The sequence below is a fragment of the Protopterus annectens genome, chromosome 13.part0, assembly GCF_019279795.1.
Source record: "Protopterus annectens isolate FY-2018-M chromosome 13.part0, PAN1.0, whole genome shotgun sequence".
NCBI lineage: Eukaryota > Metazoa > Chordata > Ceratodontiformes > Protopteridae > Protopterus > Protopterus annectens.
In genome coordinates this window covers 117,507,573-117,529,618 of record NC_056747.1, presented here as the reverse complement: position 1 = coordinate 117,529,618, position 22,046 = coordinate 117,507,573, and the positions used below count along the sequence as shown (strand labels likewise).

Below are 22,046 nucleotides of genomic sequence, written 5' to 3'. Positions count from 1 at the left end.
GTGGGAAACTTGAGGTTACTTGTGGGCAGTGTTTAAATTGCTTACATTTATTCAGGCTCAGTATGTGGATATTCAACTTAAATCAGAAGTAAACAGAAGGTCTCAAATCGACAAACAGTAACATAAAAGGTAATAATTTCAAAGTTAAAATATTCTTTCTAGCAGCTGCAGTTTTCTTCATACAATAGCACATGCCAAGGTGGATGATGTTTAAGAATAATGCACCTTTTGGGACTAACAGCCTTCTGTCCATAATATCAACCTAAGAACAGTGTAACTCATGACTGACCATTGTGCTCTGTATTATTCCTTCCAAAACTTCCGCTGATTTGTCATGTTGCTGTTTGTATACTTGGGAGGGAGTCACTGGTAGTTTCATCATTATTATACTGACCTGTCAAGACTGACTCACCAAATGGTGCTTTAACTAAAATGCAAACTTTTGAGGTTTAACAGCTTCCTGTAAGGTATGATGGTCTGAGAACTCGATATAAGTAATGGGATCATGAGCATAGACCTCCCCCATATGAGTGTTGAGGACTTTGCATCCCACATAAAAATAGATTCACCTGTAGTAAAAACTCCACTCGGTCTGAATCAATGAACTGGTGGTTGACAATTTAGTTGGTGATAAAACGACCTGTACACATGCAGAAGTGGATGTTATTATCTTACATCATCAGTCTGATGATGAAGAATGGCATAATGGTTAAGGTGTTTACCTTACAGATGCAAGGTGCAGGGTTTGATTCTCACATGTGGTAATTGGCTAGGCTTGAAATGGCTCACAAGGGCAGTTAGCCTAGTTCTAACCTATGAACCTATGAATAGCATCTTGAAGATGTAACAGACCTAGATTCGTACTAATCCTCACTCATAGTCTCAAAACAAACCAGACTAAATTTTGTTTAAAACAAACTTCAGCATTTTAATGAGCATCAGTATCTTCTGCAACACAGCATTCTGTTTCATTTTTCAAGTTTATTCAAAACGAGGCATTTTTTATTTTTGATTTATTTGTTAACATATCAGTGCCTCTCTTTAATTCCGATGACTTATTAAATTATTTGATCTAGTCATGTGGAAGGCACCTAGAGAGAGGGAATCGGCTCAGATACATGAAATGCAACTCATTAGATTAGCAATAATTCTTTCTCTTTTCTATTTCTCTAAATTTCTCTTTTCTAAATGCTGGCTAGATTAATTAAAATAAGGTAAACCTACATTCATGCATTTGGAAATCTGTGGATGTATTTATAGTAGTCCAGTGTTGACTTAACAAGTAACCTGTAAATAGGGTCATAGGTTGGCACTAGGCTATCGGCCCTAGGGCCTATACAAGCCTAGCCAAAACAATTACCTGGCTATTTCTTCCCACACTATTTACTTCCCTGGACCCCTGTCTAGCAGGGCGACTGACGTGATCCCCGGGGTGAATTTTCTTTCTCCCATCCAATCGTCAAGCTTCCTTTTGAACAGGGCCAAAGAGGTGCTCTGCTTGACATGCATGGGCAGTCTATTCCAGAGTCCGGGGAGTCTCTGGGTCAGGAACCTATCCCTCCAGCATGTTTTGTTTATTGTGATGACAAGGCTTAGATCACTGGAGAGTTTGGCTGTGAGGGATTTGGATTTCTTTAAGTGTAGCATGTCCAACAGCTCTGGGTTTGACATAGCCTTGTATGTTAAGCAGAGATCACCTCTGAGTAGACGATATGCAACAGAGTATAGCTGGAGTTTTTTCAGGCGGTCATTGTAGGCATCTGCTTTAGGCCTGTGATTCTTTTAGTGAGGTATTTCTGCGGCCTTTCCAGTTGTTGCAGATATCTTGAGAGGTACATACCAAATGGGGCATTGTATTCTCTAATGGGTCTAATGAGGGATGAGTACAGTGGGGCAATGACCTCCTTTTTTCTGGATGAAAATCCCTTAGTGATGAGGTGTGCCACATAAAAGGATTCCCTGACTGTTGTGGCAATGTGGTTATTGAAGGTAAGGCCACTGTCCACCTGTGTCCCTAAGTCTCTTATCACACTTTCGGTGTTTAATGTACTGCCACTTATGTGTTAATTCATGGGTACATGTTTTTTACCAAAGGGGATAACTATACATTTCTTGGCATTGAGCTTGAGCCCATGGCTCTGGCACCAAGCATCCGTTTCTGTAAGGCCCTTTTGTAGAGTATCCACATAATTTGAGGATTCAGTAATGGCTCCCAGTTTGCGGTCATCTGTGAACTTTGTTAGCCAGAGTCCCTTAGTGTTGGCCTGTACTTCAGAGAAGTAGATGCCAAACAAGAGCAGTCCCAGGACTGAACCCTGAGGTACTCCACTTGTCACTTGTCTGGAGCTGGATTTGGAGTCGGCTACTTTTACAGTGTGGGTGCTGTCAGTAAGCTAGTTGGCAACTCATCGAGTGCCGTAGGGATTAATGTCCAGCTTAGCAAGTCTATCTATAATTCCAGAGTGTGGATGGTGTCAAAGGCCTTGGCAAGGTCCAGATAGGCTGTGTGGACCACCTTACCCTCGTCCACAGCTCTGGAGACTGATTTGCAGAAGTCAATAAGGTTCAGGAGACAAGATCAGCTCTTCATGAACCCAAACTGGGTGGGGTCCAGTGTTTGAAGGTTGCCAATGTCTTTGGTTATAAGTTCCATGATAATACGTTCCATGGCCTTGCAGATCAGGCTCATCAGACTGATGGGGTGGTAGTTCCCAGGATCCAAGGTGGATCTCCCCTTGTGGAGTGGGATAACTGTAGCTGTGCGCCATTCAGTGGGCACGAAGCCTGAGGTGAGGCTATGATTAAACATGACACTTAGGTGAGGTGCCAGTTCATTTTGTAGTTCATGTAGTACACAGCCTGGGATGTCATCTGGTCCCATGGATGCTGTATTCTTAGCTATGGAGAGTGCTTTATTTACGTGTGTGGCCGTTATTACCTGAATTTGGCAATCTTCCAGTATTGAGATGGGCCCTTTAGGGGGTGAGAGGGGGGTGAAGTTGGCACTGAATTGATCTGCCAGGATATTGGCAATATCCTTGGGATCAGTATATTTAATGCCATTCTGTCGTAGCTCAGAGCAGATCTGAGCATTGCCATTTAGATTCTTAACATAGTTATAGAATGCCTTGTGGTTGTCTTTGGAATCTTTGGCAATTTTATTTTCGTAACTTGCTTTGGAGGATTTTATGAGGGATCTCAGCTTCTTACTGAGGCTGGTAAGGTAGTTTTATGCATCCTGGGATTTTCCTCTTTTCTGCAACAGTTTCTTCTTTTTGTTGTAAAGTTTGTTTATGCAGGGGGCCTCCAGATTGGCTTCCTTTTTTTGGAGGAGAGCATCTGGGTTCTATTTGAAAAAAACATACTCCTTGGTGATTTTAATATTGACTGGAATGGTTGTACCTCTGCCAATCCAACAGTCTACTCACATAAACCTTTATGGCTTTTATCAAACCATCACCTCCCCTACCAGAACCCATAAACCTAGCAAGAACCAATCCACCTTAGACTGGATACTAGTTAACAGTAACCCCACCTCATATAAAACAGGCATACTTCCTGATGATATTAGTGACCATTCTCTTACCTTCATAACTAGACAGAATACCTCCATTCCCAATCAAATAACATTTATACCTACCCAGAACAAGAAAAATCTCAACCCAGTTAACTTTCAAGCTGAGCTCAAAGCTTGCAATTGATCACCCCTAAAATATCTACCTCTTGACGAAGCAGTCTCATAACAATACATTTTTGCATATCCTAGATCACCATGCTCCCACTCGCACTGTTAGAACTAAAAACAAACCTGCTCCTTGGCTTTCAAATGATACAAGGCACAATATACAACGGAGAAATAAAATCTGGTCCAAATGGAGAAAAACTAAAAACCCAATTGATCATCTAAACTTTAAACAGCTTAGAAATGCTGCAAAAAAATCAATATTCCTTGACAAAAAAAACCTACTACCTTAAAATCCAAGAAAACCAACAGAAAAACCCACAAAAATTCTGGTCAGGTATCAATAAACTGCTTCATCCAGGACATTCCAAAACACCGACCCCCTCTAATTTGACTCAAAATACTCCTAACCAAATTGTTGACACCTTTAATAAAATTTTCTCTGAAACTGTCCAATCCCTAGTAAATACCTTACCACCTGCTACCACCACTGAGTCACCCTCACTAACCAATCTACCCCAGACATTTCATCTCCAGCCCATTCCAACATCTCTCATACACACCCTACTTCTTAAACGTAAACCATGTACACCATCAGCTGACCTCCTGCCAGCTGAATACCTGCAAATGGCAGCTGGAGTACTTGCCTACCCTATTTCCATCTTAATAAACAGAACCATTACAGACTCTTATATCCCATGTCTCTGGAAAGTCTCACATATTATCCCATTACATAAAGGAGGTAACTCAAATGATCTCTCAAACTTCCGCCGCATAGCCTTTCTTTCTCCCTTAGCAAAAATCATGGAGCGATGTATTCACCGTCAACTACTGCATCATCTCCTCCAAAATAACCTACTAGTGGACTGCCAGCATGGCTTCAGACCATTCCACAGCACTACAACTGCACTCCTATCCTTTTCTGACTGCCTTTATAAAAATCGTAATAGCAACCTGCTCTCCTCAGCTCTCTTTATAGACCTCTCTAAAGCCTTTGACATGGTTAATCATCAGTTATTGTCTAATATACACTCAAGCTGTAAAGTGTTTCAAATCCTACCTTGATAACAGACAACAAGCAGTCCACTGGGACAATAACATATCCTCTCAGCTCCCTATCACTTTTGGGGTCCCACAAGGCTCTATTCTGGGACCCCTCCTTTTCACTATTTTCATTAATGATCTGAAGACCTCCCTTCCCCAAACCACCTGCATACAATATGCTGACGATTCGACATTAATCTATACCGCATCCTCTCCTGCAGAACTCCAAACCAGTACCCAAAAAGTATTCACCTTAGTTGAAAACTGGTTCCACAATGCTGTCTCCTCCTTAACCCAAAAAAACTAAATTATTATTGTTTACACAGAAGTCCCCTCCTATCAGTTTCATAGTTATATCAAATAATGGTACAGAAGTTGCTCCCGACACCATCACCAAATTCTTAGGTGTAACAATAGACAATAATCTTAACTATGACACACACATTAATTTAACTATTAAATCAGTTAATAGAAAACTTGGTTTCCTTTATAGACTTAAACTCTTTCTCACAGCTTCAGCCAGGATTACTATTGCCCAAACTCACCTAATCTCCACCCTTCTCTATGCCTCCCCATCTACACAAACCTATCCAAAAGCAATCTAAATAAGATGGCAACCTCTTATAACAATATAGCCAGATTTGCCACTGCTGCCACATTTAGAACCCACCACTGCCAAAATCTTAAACTTCTAGGATGGCTGGAAGTACAAAACCAACTACTTTTCCAGCAACTCACTATTATCCACAAGATCTTATATCATCCCACTAACACTCCCATACTCTGTAACCTCATCAACACATATAAAAATCTTCCTACCCTACGATCTGCAAATAAGGTACAAGTAGCCACCTTAAAATCCAACAACAAATAGGGGGACTGCCTATTTTCTAACTCTGTGGGTAATACTTGGAACAAACTCCCTAGTGAACTAACATCCCTTACATCCACCCAACTTCTCAAGAAACAACTAAGATTCTTCCTAAAATCCTAGTGGCTATGTCCATGCAACAACCCTGACTATCTCTCCTTGCCTTAATCACCTTTAACAACTAAAACATTTAATTTCTGATGCTTTTTTTATCTCAACAAGCTCTAATTGAAGCAGACAAAAAAAACATTTATATATATATATATATATATATATATATATATATATATATATATATATATTGTTTATGCCCCTTACAGTGCTGCGTAAATTCATGTTTACAAAATGTTAACTTGATACATGCTCATTTTTTACTGTTGTAAAACCTATGTAAATGGGTTGCAGATTTATTAATTTGTAGACTCTCTGTATAAGATTTTTTCTCAGAGCTTTTCAACCCAGGCCTCTACTGAAAATGGACATATATCCAGTTAGACTAGCCCAGTCAACAAATGTAAAATAAATAAAAATAAAATAAATACATTTGGGATAGCACAATTCATGCATGAGTGGATGTGCTCGTACAGTGCCTTAGTGTATGTAAATGGTTCATCTCCCAGGCCCATACTTACACTTATCAAGGGTATCAGAACTTGTCAGAGATTTGGGATGCATGGCTAGGCTTAAAATGCCCTTGTGGTCATTAGCCTAGTAAACACCTGTGAACCTATGATTTCTGAACTCTGGACATTAAGTCAGTTCTTGATTTTTTTTCAGAAACACTTATAGTCTTTTGTATAACTTATATCTCACAAACTCCAATCCTATCAAGTGTAGTATTAGACAGACAACTTAGGCAATGTGCAATTTGTAATGTGTCTTTTATTTAAATGGGGCAGTTATTACAACTTAGGGGGGTATACTTATTCTGTATTCAAGTACAGAAATTCTGTTTTTCTGTTCTTTTGTACAGGTACTAGGTGTAGGATTGTGTGTTAGTTGTGTCATTCTTTTACTGGTATGCGTGGTTTTACTTTCCGTATGTAATCTCAACAAGGACCTGATGCATGGAATTTCATTTAGGCTATGTGTGTGGTCCTAAATGACAATAAACTTTACTTTGAATCTTAAATCTTTGAATCTTTGAATGAACGTTCAGTATTCTATGTTAATTTCATAGACTATTGCTGTAAAAAAGTTCACCATGTTAACTTAGTGTGGCAGAACAGGCAGATACTGATGAGACAAAGTCCTCTTACAGACAAAACAACTGTATTGGGCTGGGAAATATCTTCAAGCAAGGCTTTTGGAATAGACTTTAAATGATAATTAAACATACTGTAGTGGTTACAAACCTTAGCAAATTAATATTAAAACATATATTTGTTATGTTAAAGAAAAAGTTGCCATCAAGATCTTGGAAAAAGCTCATCTGGATCAGCAGAAACAAGATTTCCTCAAACATGAAATATTGAGCATGGAGAGTCTTCATCACCCCAACATTATTCGCTTATATGAAGTAGTGGAGACCCCAAAACGTTTACATCTGGTGATGGAGTATGCAGCAGGTGGGGACCTATTTACGAAACTTGGTACCTATGGAAGAATGTCAGAAAATGAGGGTAAATTCACATTCGCTCAAGTGGTTTCAGCTTTAAAGCATATGGTAAGTTAGTGATGAGCTCATTTTATCAATCAGCAACATTTTTCTTTAGAAAATATGAAAATAACTTTCTTCAGAGTGAAGTGTGCTGCATGATAAGTGTGTTATTTAAAGTACGTTCAGGAAACTATTTCTGTAAATGGACAACGATGTACTTTTCTTTCTCTTCTGCCATGTTTCAGAATATAAGTAATAAGGGAAAACAAATGAAATGCTTAGCGACATAAGTTTCCACTTTGTGGTCTTGAATAGATGCCCTGATAATTTTAATATTTATCTGTAGAGAATTCTCCCAATAAGCAAAAGTCTGATGTAAAGAACGTGCTATTCTTTAGGATATCTGGATGAATTAAACTGCACTATGCATACAATGCTGTGTGTCCTACTCTCTGATACAAAGCGTTTTGAAAATTCCTTTCATAAAGGTGAACGTGTTCATGAACAGTTAGCATTTTAGATGTAGAAGTAAGCCTTTGCATTTTGCTAGTATTTATTGAAAATATCCAGTTCAGCCAATAACTGGATCTGTTGAAAAGCTAGATGTTATTTTTTACCAAGATATGTTGGGGTGCATTTGGAAAGGTCTTGATGCCAAGACTGATCGTGGAACTTCCACAGATTACATAGTTCATAGGTTCATAGGTTCATACTAGGCTATCTGCCCTAGGGCATTTATAAGCCTAGCCAGAGTGTGTATGGCTTTCGCCACCCATTTTAAATTAATTTTGCTACGCCCTTTTTCGAGGTTAGTATACTGTGCCTCTGTCTAACAGTGACACAGAAGTGATACCCGGGGTAAACCTATGATCTCCCATCCACTCATCAAGATTCCTCTTGAAGAGAGTCAATGAGGGACTCTGCCTAACCTGGACTGGGATTTTATTCCAGAGTGAAGGGAGCCTCTGGGTTATGAATCTGTCCCTCCAGCATGTCCTATTTATTTCAGTGCTGAGGTTTAAGTCCCTCGAACGCGTAGCTCGATGGGATTTGGATTTTCTGAGATGCAGCATGTCCATTAATTCCGGGTTGGACATGGCTTTATACGTCAGGCACAGATCACCTCTGAGCCGGCGGTATGCCACTGAGTAGAGCTGGAGTTTCTTTAACCGGGCAGTATACGGCATCTGTTTGAGCCCCTTGATCCTCTTGGTGAAGTACTTTTGGGGTCTTTCCAGTTGCTGCAGGTGTCTGGTAAGGTACATCCCAAAAGGGACATTGTACTCAATTATGGGCCTGATGAGGGATGAGTAAAAAGGCACGATGACCTCCCCTGATCTAGATGTGAATCCCTTCATGATTAGGTGGGCTATATAAAATGTTTTTCTAACCACTTTGGCCACGTGGTTGTCAAATGAGAGATTGCTATCAACTTGGGTCCCCAGGTCCCTAATTACTTCTTCTGTACTTAATGGATTACCACCTATGTGGTAATTTGTGGGCACTTTGTTTTTGCCAAAGGGGATGACTATACACTTTTTGGCGTTTAGCTTGAGGCCATGGCTCTGGCACCAGTTGTCTGTTTCTATGAGGCCCTTTTGGAGGATGCTTGTGTCGGCTGGAGAGTCTATTATGGCGCCCAGCTTGCAGTCATCTGCGAACTTGGTCAGCCACAGTCCTTCCATGTTGGCCTGTACCTCCGAGAAATATATACCAAACAAGAGAGGTCCCAAGACTGAGCCTTGTGGGACGCCACTTGTAACTGGTTTGGAGTCTGACATGGCTCCAGCTATTCTAACCATGTGGGTTCTGTCCTTGAGCCAGTTTGCAACCCATCTAGTGACATAGGGGTTTATATTTAAGCTGATGAGCTTATCTATAATGCCCGAGTGGGGTATTGTATCGAAGGCTTTTGCGAGGTCCAGGTAGGCTGTGTGGACCACCTTCCCCTTGTCAATGGCCTTGGTGACTGTTTCAAAGAAATCAACCAGGTTTAAGAGGCAGGATCTGCCCTTAACAAAGCCAAACTGGGTAGGATCCAGTGTCTGTAGGTCCCCAATATCTTTATTTATAAGGTCCATAATGATCCTTTCCATAGCTTTGCAGACCAAGCTAGTGAGACTTATGGGGAGATAGTTTCCAGGATCCGTTGAGGCACCACCTTTGTGGAGAGGGACCACTGTTGCTGTACGCCACTCTTTGGGTACATATCCTGTAGTAAGGCTGAGATTGAACAGTAGTTTTAGGTTTGGGTTTAGCTCTTCTTGGAGTTCATGTAGGACGCAGCCTGGGACACCGTCTGGTCCCATTGATGCTGTGTTTCTTGCTTTGGAGAGGGCAGCTCTTACCTGAGCATCTGAGATGTCAGGGGGGCAGCATTCTGCTGGGATAGATATTAGCCCTTTTGGTGGGGAGGGGGGGAGACGTTTGCGCTGAACCTGTCAGCTAGGATGTTGGCAATGTCTATGGGTTCGGTGTATTTTTTGTCATTTTGGACTAATTCTGAGCATATCTGGGAATTCCCACCCAGGTTCCTAACATAACTAAAGAAAGCCTTGTGATTATCCTTAGTGTCCTGTGCAATTTTTCTCTCGAAGCTGGCCTTAGACGATTTTATGAGTGCCCGTAGTTTTTTGCTAATACTGATCAGAGATGCCTTCCCTTTTTGGGATTTTGCTCTGTCATGTAGTAGCTTCCTCCTTCTATTGTATAGTTTGTTTATGGCTGGGGTCCACCAGACAGGACGTCTGCCTTTGGAGGATTGGGTCTTGGTTTTATTTGGGATCGCATGATCCATGCATTCCTGAAGGTGTTCATAGAATGCGTTTATAAAGGATTTTGTGGTCTGGGCCGTATTATCCACAGGCCCAGGGGCTTTGAAGGATTCCACCTCGGTTTTGAGGACTGTGAAATTTGCTTTAGAGATGTTTTTCACTGTGGTTTTCTGGGCATGGGGTGGGGTCGGGATGTGAATATCCAGTGAGATTAGTTTATGGTCTGATCTTACCAGTGAGGGATACAGTTCTGGTCTGGAGCATAGAGTCCCCATGTTGGTGATGATCAGGTCCAGTATGTTTTCCCCTCTTGTGGGAGTGGTAACAAGTTGTTCCATAGCATTTGAGTTTATAAATTCTAGGAACCTTTGGGCTAGGGTGTTGGAGCTAGAGTAATGCTCCCTGTCTATGGTTGGGTAGTTGAAGTCACCCAATATAATGTTTTTTGGAGAGACCTTCATATTTTCCAGTGTTCTCAGGAAGGCCGAGTGGGGTTCCTGGGTTTGGGAGGGTGGTCTGTAGCAGGCTATAAACTGGAAGGCAGTTTTACCCACTGTTAGTTGCACATGGATAGTCTCTGATGCTTCGTGCTGTGCCACCAACCTGGAGATGTGGGTATCTTTGATGAATATTGATACTCCCCCTCCTTTTGTGGTTCGGTCCAAGTTTTGGGGCCGAAAAACATGGTATGAGGTATAACCTGGTAGTGCTGTGGTGCTCTCGAGAGCCTTGAACCAGGTTTCTGTTACTGCACAGATATCGATGTTCTCCATGCTAAGGAGAGTTTCGAGTGCATGCATCTTGAGGTTTAGACTTCTGGCATTGAGTAGCATTACTCTTAGTTTCTTATCCCTTGTGATACCTATGGAGGTGGGTTTGTCTTTTGAGCCTCGCCTAAAAAAGGCACTATGGGGGTAGCAGGAGCCTTTGCCAATATCCGAAAGCCCAGGGGTGACAGGTGCAAGCTGTCCCTAGCGAAGCATCTTGGCTTGTCGAGCATGTCATCCCAGGCTAACAGGCATTTGATCCCCTTTGAATGACACCAATACTTAAGCCAATTGTTGAAATTGATAATCTTGTCTTCATACTGTGGCATCATTCTTGGTGAGGGTAAGATGCTACTCAAGGTCAGGGTCATACCGGCCTGGGCTACATGCTCAGAGAGCTCCTCTATGTCTCTTTTCATGTAGTCCAGGGAGGTACGTCTCAGGTCATTCACACCAGCATGGACAATGACTGAGTCATATTTGTACTTGCCTTGGAGTGACCTGAGTGCTTGTGTTATGTGGCGGATCCTAGCGCCCAATAGGCAGCTCACCGTGACCTTCTCCTTGTTCAGCCTGGTGAGCGGGACGTCAGTGTGCCTGATGATAGAGTCACCTATTACAAGTGTATCAGGTGTGTTGTTTAGCCTTAAGGGCTGTGACTGTTCGGAACACTGGCTTTGTGAGCTATGTGTTGCACGTGTTTTGTTTTGGGGTAGCGGTTGCTTGGGTGTCTGCTTTGGAGGTCTCTGCTGCTTAGGCAGATTTTTATTTAGAGCCTCCAAGTATGTTTTTGTGTGTTTATGTGTTTGGTTTGCTGTCGTGGTAGGTCTGTGTGAGACTGGAATTTTAGTGAGTGTGGTTTCCTTCTCCTCCTGACTGGTTACGCCAGTACTGAGTTGAGAGAGCTTAGCCTCCAGTTTGGCTATATGGTTGCATCTCTCACATGTGTTGGAATTTGTTGGGAGGAGGAGAGGGCTGTCTGTGTACATTAGGCAGTTGTAACATTGCCTCAAGATTCCCAGGTTCACCAGCTGGGCCGGAGAGGAGATTGACAACTGACCTTTGGACATGCTAGAATAGTATTGGGAATTCCTTTATAATTGAAAAAAAGGGCCAATGGGGAACAAGTTACTCAAGGGGAGTTTGTGAGGGTGTAGTGCTTTTAATTTTTTAGTGCTGACTTATTCTGCTTTAGTGAACAAGTGCTAGGCTTTAGCATAGGAATAGGGTGTTTATTATGAGAACTAGATCAGTTCCAAGGCTCAAACCCAAATAAGCGGCGCTGCTCGATGCCGCGCTATGCACAAAATCATGCAAAGCCGCGCTACACCGGGTTTTATACAGGCGGACTTGAAAGAGCTAGAAATTGGCCCAAAGCAGCCAACAGACTACCAGATTCCTGTGCTGGGAACACTCCTCCAGGGACAGATAGGTTGCTCCAAGCTCCCCACTGCCACTGGTGAACAAAGAAGCCTCCCTCTATCCAAGAAAGGAAATGGCAACACAGGAACTTTCCAAAAGTCCAGAATACAGCAAAGCCTGTATTTGGACTACTCTAGGTCAGGAAAGACGGGAAACGAGGATAACTTTTTTTTTTCTTTTTTGCAACAAACAGCAGGAAATTGCAATAAATATGTAACACAGGCTAGCGCACTTGAGTGTGTAGCCTCAACAAGTAAATGCAACAAACAGGACAAACTTTAAAAGTGCAGGTGCAAAAACAACTTTAGACAGTTTAAAACAGTTCAAGAAGCAGAAATACTTGCAGTTTAGCTAGATCGGACAGTCACCCAGGTAGTAGCAGGAAAAAACACTTTTATCAGATTAGCATCAGGTTAGCATATCACATGATTTTCTGCTGCCATTATACATTTTGATTCTATTACAGCATTGTTGTCACATTACAGATTACGCTGACATAGCAACACTTTTAAGATACAGCTCATAACCTTTGAAGTATATCATGAGGCTGCATTTTCTGTGCTCAGACATTGTTCTGTGTGAAAAAACTGGCTGCAAATAATACAAAAAAAATCACTATCCTAAAATATACAGAATAGCTGCAGCACTCAGAATGTGCACTGCTAGGCATGGTTTCAGAGCTTAACTTCACAGCTAGATTTGCAAACCACATTTCTAGTGATTCATACAACTCCATACTCAGTTTCTTAGTCCTATACAAACTAAACAACCATTGTACAATGACTCCCTATTACTATTCAAAAATGTGCACGCTGATTAGCCCAGCCCAACCAGCTGCCCATTGTAAATCTCACAATATACCAATGGAAAAAGGTCCGGTCGTCCAGACTTTTTTCCGTTGGTATAAAGTGCCCCAAAACCTTTTTTTTTTACAACTAAAAAAAAAAAAGAGAGAGAGAGAGAAAACAGAGCAACGGAGACTATCTTTTCTCCATTGCTTCCATTTTAAAGCATTGATGTACTGGGTATTTGTGGGAATGCAAGTCCCATACGCATGCGCAGTAAGAAGCAGTATACCACAACCAGTGGAAGAACAGTAATCTGCCATTATACAAAGACATTATTTAAGAAAAGTAAGTATTTTTTTTCTTAAATAATGTCATTGTATAATAGCAATAACTGACTTTGTGGTTATGGTATATTGAAGATATACGGCCACGGAGTTCCCAATAAGTGCTCGTTCACCACAAAATCAGAATTATAGTATAACGAATGCAACAGTCCACCAGCCACTTCACGGTTAAAATATTTATTTGCAATGCGGCATAAACGTAAAAAAGTAACAAACATGAACTATTAGTTAAGCGCTTTCACCCATCCTAATGGGCTTCTTCAGAACACTTCATTGATTCCAAAGGTTGTTGCAATCAATGTAAATATATTAAAGAAGTGAAAGAAGTGGTGATCCACAATATCTTAAAATCCAGGGTTAAATTTATTAGAGGTAATTGCAACACAAAAATGGTAATTTATATTGCGTTATGTAAAGAATGTCCTAGTTTCTATGTGGGAAAGACAGAGAGAAGCTTAAACAGACGTATTTATGAACATGTATATAACATCACGAAGAAAGATTCTACTAATGCCCTCTATAGACACATAGAAGCAAAAGGACACACACAAGGATTTAAATTCGCAATTATAGAAATGATCAAACAGGATCCAAGAGGGGGAGATTATAAAACCATTTAAGCTTCAAAGAAACATGGTGGCAATTATACCTAGATGCAACTACATCACTTGGGTTAAATGACAGTATTTCTCTGAAATCCATCTTATCTATACAACTGTAGAGTTTTCCCCTTAATATAATATAAAACAGTTGGTTATGGTATCCTGAATTTATAATATGAAAGGTGACACAAGGGAGGATGGTTTAACTTTAACATGAATAGGTATTAATAAATGTGTATTAGCCTATCCCATAAGAATATATAATTAAGTTTGTTTTATTCTATCTTAATTTGGCACAGACCCTTTAAAAATAAAATATATCAATTGCTGTATTGCTATACGAGTTTATTATAGCATATAACATCCATATAATACTTAATTCTTACATTTAGTTTTTCATTGGCCAAAATACTTAGGACATACATAAACTTTATAAAGAAAGAATGTACATTATTTTGCTTAAAGATGTAGTAGTGATATAATATATATAACATAGTTATTCTTACACTCATATCAAATGGGTGTAATAAATACACAATTAGAATTAGTCACTTTAGATTGGTCAATGGATACGCAATGGCCATGTATTAGCAGCAACACAAGGAACTAGAAATGTTGGTGTGTTAAAGAAAACAGTTCGTAATTGTTTACATTGTCAGGAATATTTATTGTGCATCCACCTAAGAAAATGTGATATATATTAGACTCAAAATGATAGATTGTGAGATAGAACGTGACGGTCTGTACGGTATGAAAACACGGCATTTTGCATAGTATAGACCGGACATTGTGAGGAATCTATACATTTTGATTTTATATTTTTATAGACATTTAATCGCATATATTTTAATTATTTATTTAGTAAAGCAGTTAATTAAATCATGTATTATACATGCGTTAATCAATTTAGAAGTCAGTTTATATGTGAATAAAGTATGCTGTCAGAACGTTTTAATGTTTTATCGTTAGATCATAGGGATGATTGAATTTTCAAATTGTTATTATGGATGGGTTCTGAAAGACAGCATGCTACAAATATATCGTATACCCCAATTATATAGGATATACGATAGTCAAACATGGGGTCATTTGTGTGTTTATTGTAGTATGACAGTTAAGCGATGGCTAATGTATATTTGTATATTTGGAATAGATCTGAATTTAGATAGGTAGATTATTACAAATATATTTACATATATATTTCAGAAAATATATGTATTAGGAGGTGTATCCGCGGTGGTGGTGCTGTGGTAGTATTGTCGCCTCACAGTAAGACGCTGACCGGTTCGACTCTCAGCTAGTACATCTTCTGCGTGGAGACATGCGTGAATGGGCGTACCTTCGTTGAAGGTTGTGCGTTAGGGCTGGCAACTCAGCATGTAAAAATCAACTGCCAGTCATTAGCGGACCGGAGTTCCGCTGTGGCGACCCCTAACCGGGAAAAGCCGAAAGACACAACAACATATGTATTAGGAAGTGTGTTCGAAAATGAAGGAATGTAAACAACTTGGATGATATTTTGTCTTAAGGGCAGTACACCTTTAAAAATTTGAACACACTTTGGTGCCAAATAAGTTATTTAAGGCGTTCTTTGGAATCAATGAAGTGTTCTGAAGAAGCCCATTAGGATGGGTGAAAGCGCTTAACTAATAGTTCATGTTTGTTACTTTTTTATGTTTATATCACATTGCAAATAAATATTTTAACCGTGAAGTGGCTGGTTGACTGTTGCATTCGTTATACTATAATTCTGATTTTGTGGTGAACGAGCACTCATTGGGAACTCCATGGCCGTAAGCTTTATAGTCATTTTTTGAATTTATTCAATATTGAAGATTGGTGTGGTTTAATCATGAGAGCGAAGCCCGAGTGATTAAACAAAGACAACCGTGGGTAAATCTTCAATATTCCACACCATGTCATCGCTTATTGCTTTAATAAATCATCAACACAAAGATAATTTCTATGAATGGTTCTGCAGTTTCTTCACAAATAAAATAGAAAATCCAGACCATAACAACAAGAAATATATAGCAAAATATATGCTGAGGGGGGGTCTGTTGCTTGTTGATTAACTCCAGTGTCAGAAAGTCATTGAATGGCAGCTCACTTCAGTGTTATTCATATTTAAGAAACATATTTCTGCTTCCCTGTTGGCACAGGCGTACACACTTTCATGAAATCCAAAGTGTGCACATAAAACCATGCAACCTAATACCACACTCCAGTTTGAACTCTTCTAAACAACTTATGCTTAAGCTGAGCAGTTACAGTAAAAGATGTGTACATCAGTCACAAAATAGAAAAATTCTTAAAAAGTCAGACCATTTTGTATTCCTAGCTATTACAATGCTTCTTATCTTTAGAAAAATCTATATAATTTATTTTATGTGCAATCAAATAGTGTGCTTCAAATGTAGTTATATTTAATGAAAACAGCTGAGAGAACCATTATCCATACAAGACTTCTGTTCAGCTGATCATACAAGATCACAGTATTGATCAGATTGCCAGCTAAAATGTTTCTGTGGCATAGAAGGATAAAGCCTGCTCATGCTGCAGGTGACCCAACTTTGACTGGCAGTTTGGGTGCCTGTAGGAGCTGGCTGGGAGCGAAGGGAAGGAACTCTGACTCGTCACGTAAGTAACATCTCTAGGCGATACTAGGTGTTCACCTGGTGGAGTGATGAGATGCTTAAACTCATGGTAAGATAGTGCATTTGCACTAAGTAGTCAAAGGGAAACTAGCATTCAAAGTTACATTTCGCCCATAGCAGGTAGCAAATATGGGCTCAGAGAAGCTGCCATACCTCTCAACCTCTTAGTGCAAGAAAGTTGCTAGAATACATGGATCTGTGTTATGATGCATTTTCTGAAGGATATGTAGTATGAAACTCAAATGTATGTCATTATTTAGTAACTTTAATTTGCAGTGATTTTCCAGAAAACCACAAATTTTATGAGAAACAAACTAAAAATATGAGACAAAAGTCTAGACATTTTGTGAAAATCTGGGCAGTTGAAAGGTATGGAAGCTGATAAGGGGGAGAGGAGGGGAGTACTCTCAGTGTGAGTGGGTAGGCCATTCCACCCCTCACCCCACCCCAAGGGACAAGTTGGCCTGCTTCCTACCTTCCAACTCTTTCCAGGGAATTAAGGGCTATTGGTTATTCCCAGGTAGGAAAAACAGGCCATAGGGCTGTTGCCTAGTTGGGGAATACCCATTTTCACTGTAGGAATATGGAACAATTTCGTCGCTGTAGAGGAGTCTTCAGACAAGACTCAGAGGGGAGACCAAAAAAAATTTGACAGCTAAAACAAAACATGCATAGGTTCATAGGTAGGTACTAGGCTATCTGCCCTAGGGCATTTATAAGCCTAGCCAGAATGTGTTGGCTTTCGCCTCCCTTTTAGACTAGATTCCTGAGCCTCTGTCCAGCAGGGCCATAGAAGTGATCCCAGGAGTAAATTTACGATTTCCCACCCACTCATCAAGATTTCTCTTGAAGAGGGTCAGCGAGGGGCTCTGCCTAACATGGACTGGGATTTTATTCCAGAGCAAGGGAAGCCTTTGGGATATGAATCTATCCCTCCAGCATGTTCTATTTATTGTTGTGCTAAGGTTTAAATCCATGGAGCGTGTAGCTCTAATGGATTTGGTTTTCTTGAGGTGGAGCATGTCCAACAATTCTGGGTTAGACATGGCTTTGTACATCAAGCAGAGATTGCCTCTGAGTAGGCAGTAAGCAACTGAGTAGAGCTGGAGTTTTTTTAGTCGAGCTGCATAGGGCATCTGTTTGAGGCCCACGATCCTCTTGGTGAGGTATTTTTGAGGTCTCTCCAGCTGTTGCAGGTGTCGGGTAAGGTACATCCCAAATGGGGTATTGTACTCAATTATGGGCCTGATGAGTGATGAGTAGAGGGACACAATGAACACGCTTGGTCTAGATGTGAACCCTTTTGTGATTAGGTGAGCTATATAGAAGGTTTTTCTAACCACTTTGGCAATGTGATTGTCAAAGGAGAGGTTACTATCTCCCAGATCCCTAATTACTTCTTCTGTACTTAGTGGATTACCTCCTATGTGGTAGTTTGTGGGCACTTTGTTTTTCCCAAAGGGGATGACTATGCACTTTTTGGCATTTAGCTTGAGGCCATGGTTCTGACACCAGGTATCTGTCTCCGTAAGGCCCTTCTGGAGGATGCTTGTGTCAGCCGGCGAGTCGATTATGGCTCCCAGTTTGCAATCATCTGCGAACTTGGTAAGCCACAGTCCTCCCGTGTTTGCCTGTACCTCAGAGAAGTATATACCAAACAAGAGGGGTCCCAGGGCTGAGCCCTGTGGGATGCCACTAGTAACCGGTTTAGAGTCAGACATGGCACCCGTGACCATGTGAGTTCTATCCCTGAGCCAGTTTGCAACCCATCTTGTGACATATGAGTTAATATTTAAGCTGGTAAGCTTATTTATGAAGCCAGGGTGTGGTATTGTGTCGAAGGCCTTTGCAAGGTCCAGGTAGGCTGTGTGGACTACCTTTCCCTCATCTATGGCTTTGGTTACTATTTCGAAGAAGTCAACTAGGTTTAAGAGGCAAGATCTGCCTTTAACAAAGCCAAATTGGGTAGGGTCCAGTGTTTGGAGGGTCCCAATGTCTTTGTTTATGAGATCCATGATAATGCGCTCCATAGCCTTGCAGACCAGGCTAGTCAGGCTTATAGGGCGATAGTTCCCGGGATCCGTTGTGGCGCCACCTTTGTGAAGCGGGATCACTGTTGCTGTACGCCATTCTTTGGGTACATAACCTGTGGTAAGGCTGAGTTGGAACAGTGAATTTATGTGAGGGTTTAGTTCATTTTGGAGCTTGTGTAAGACGCAGCCCGGGATACCATCTGATCCCATTGATGCTGTGTTTTTTACTTTGGAGAGGGCTGCTTTCACCTGTGTGTCTGTGATGTCTGGGGGACTGCATTCTTCTGGGATAGACACTGGCCCTTTTGGGGGGGAAGGGGGGATAAAGTTTGCACTGAACCTGTCTGCCAGGATGTTGGCAATGTCAGTGGGTTCAGTGTATTTTATGCCATTTTGCACCAGCTCAGAGCAGATCTGAGAGTTGCCACCCAGATTCTTGGCGTAGCTAAAGAACACCTTGTGATTATCTTTAGAGTCTTTGGTGATTTTTCTTTCAAAGCTAGCCTTTGATGATTTTATGAGGGATCGAAGTTTCTTGCTCGAACTGATCAGGGATGCCTTGCCTTTTTGGGATTTTGCCTTATCATGTAATAGTTTACTCCTTCTGTTGTATAGCTTATTTATGGCTGGGGTCCACTAGACTGGTCTCCTGTTTTTGGAGGAGTGAGTCTTGGTTTTACTTGGGATGGCATGATCCATGCTTTCCTGTAGGTGCTCATAGAGTGCATTTGTAAAGGATTCTGCAGTTTGGGTAGCATTTTCCATTAGCCCGGGGGCTTTGAAACTTTCCACCTTTCCACCTCGGTCTTGAGAAGTGTGAAGTTTGCTTTTGAGAAATTTTTCACAGTGGTTTCCTTGGCTGGGGGTGGGGTCAGGATGTGGATGTCCATTGTGATTAGTTTATGGTCTGATCATTGGTTTAATGCTGTGTCCAGTCATACACTTAACCTAATGTCGTATGCGATATGCATAATGAGGTGACAAATTTAAGAGTATCATTTCTGGAACCAGTATTTGACCTGAATGGATAGGCAGTGAATGCATAAGCTAACATTTTTAAGAGGCAGCTATAAGATGTACTCAATATGATTGAGCATAAACATTAGCTTTACCTACATGAGTCTCAGAAAATGAATGAGAAGTATTTGTGGTGCATATACAGGGACTTTCCAAAAAGATCATTTTAATTTACATTATCCAAATAAGATGATATAGTTTAACAAATAAATCAGGAGTGACAGTATATATTCATTGCATAAATACTGTAAGCCATAAGTCATACACATTGAATTCATATTTACGTGGTTGCTTAGATTAAAATAAGTTAGGCAGTTTCCTTTCTTTCTTGTTTTATTGGGCATACTAGACCTCAGACTAGATTACAATGCTTTATGTGACAGCTGTACCAGTTTTACTATTGTCTGAATTCATCTGTGGGGTGTTTAGAACAAGTTTTACTATAGAACTGAGGTTCACTATTAACCTTTGAGTTGAAAACATTTTCCATAGTAAATAATTATTTACATTTGGACAGGAAGGGGGATGTTCTGTTTAGGTTAGAGGTAGTTTTGTTACAGACATTACTCAGTTTTCTTTTTGTTTTATTAGGTTTCTTTAGTTTAAGAAATTTCTTTGCAAAGCTATTCTTCTAACTATGACTGTTGATATCACATGCCTATTTCTTATTTGTCATTGATTATCTGTTCACTCCCTGAGTGCAGACTTACAAAATGCCTAGGTTAGGCAGCATGACTCAGAATCTTTAGTGCCTATAGCATTTAAACAAGGCAGGTATTTTATCATCATGTAACTGGTACTCCAGAATCACACCTCAGTATAAGTCCTTTAATTTCAGATAATAAATTTATGTATATACTGGCAAAGTGATATTACCTTTGGGGTAGTGATTCCATATCAAAAGAAGTTCAGTTATAGTAAAATCTACCCTAAATACCACATTTGGTGGCAGTCACTCAATGTGTCTGTTTTTGTACATCCTTATTTTTTCACTAACTTAATAAAATAATTAAAATTGTTCACACTATTTCCATTATCTGAGCTGAAGCTCGTTAGTAAATTACCAATTGGTGAGGAGGGACTAAACTCCTCCTCCCCCTCCTTCAGATACAGTAGTTTCCCAAGACTTAAGATCTTTGGTCTTGCAGACCCTCATTAGGAGGCTCTACCCCCATTAATATTTTTTAACATGTCAGCATACATATGGAGTTAACAACATCACAGCTGATCCAAGGTAGTTCTCAGAATAATTCTGTAGAACTTCGAATACCAATCCCTTCCCAAACAGAATTAGATATCAGCAACTAAATAAATCCCCAGCTTATTAAAAGTATTTAAGTATTTAAGAATATAATACAATTCCCAAAGTCATTAAATGATTTCTGGTTAATAGTTTGGGTATTAATATATTGCTACATATACTAGAAAACTCTAAAGTTATCCTAAGAGGCCTCTTAACTAGCAAATCATTTAACTTACATAAGTAGCTGACGACAAAAACAGTGAGCCAGCGAGTATAAAATGATTTGATTTTGCAGGAAAGAGAAACTGATTTCAAGCTGCCGAGAAACAATATAAGGAAGCCTTAGTGAACTTTCATACTATACAGGGTGAAATTCTGAATATTCTTTTAAATACCGTGCTGACTTCATGTGTACGAAAGATCAAGTTGAATGTAAGATCCTAGCTAACATTATAAATATGTACGAAAGATGAAGTTCAATGTTAGATAAACTTATTATAGGACAGTGGAACTATGAATTATGACGTGTATGTAAAATCCATTCTGACCCCAATATAATTAGTTGATGTTATGTGATCCTATCTCGCCTACATTCTGACTGATGGGTTCGGAGCTGATCCCTCGGCTCCGACTCGGCACGCTTATGCCAAAGAGCGAAGTCTCTTATTGGCTGAGCTTACTATATCCCAGGATGCACCACTACCAGTCCCCCAGATCTCATTTGCCGCTAACTAGCGAAGACGTGGTCTCGAGCTGGCTGAGCTGAGTAGTATTTAACTTACTTTTTTCTGTCAGAAAATTGCTGTTCCTATCATAAAAAGCTGTTTTAACGGCTACTCTGTGTCTTTGTGTGTGATTGGAGTTTTTTTTGTGAAAACTTGTAGTGTGATTGGGCGTTGTTTCTGATTTCAGGCCTCCTTCATCTATAGGGCCTTTCCTGGTCAGTCAACCCCTCTCAAACCTTTGGGATTTCAGATCCCCTTGAGTTTATTGTTGTTCCGGATTGTTTAAATCGGCAGTTGTAAACTGATTTTTGTAGAGTCAGTTAAGTTAAGTCAAATTAGGATAGTGTTGTTCTTGCTGTCAGACAATTTCTGCATTATTGGTCATAATGTCTCAGAATCCTAGGCCTTCGGGCTTTAAAAAATGCACCAAATGTAATTTTAAAATGTCAATCACAGATGACCACTCTCTCTGTGTTT

At 40.3% G+C, this 22,046-nt stretch overlaps 1 protein-coding gene across 1 annotated transcript in view; it reads left to right on the top strand.

Moving 5' to 3' along the window:
- The window catches only part of LOC122817638 (serine/threonine-protein kinase NIM1-like), a 221,201-nt gene that overhangs the window by 152,546 nt on the left and 46,609 nt on the right, over positions 1 to 22,046 (top strand). Inside the window, exon 3 of the mRNA XM_044090692.1 lies at positions 6,995 to 7,263. Within this exon, the coding sequence (XP_043946627.1) occupies positions 6,995 to 7,263 (269 nt within the window). The remainder of the gene's footprint in view (positions 1 to 6,994; positions 7,264 to 22,046) is intronic.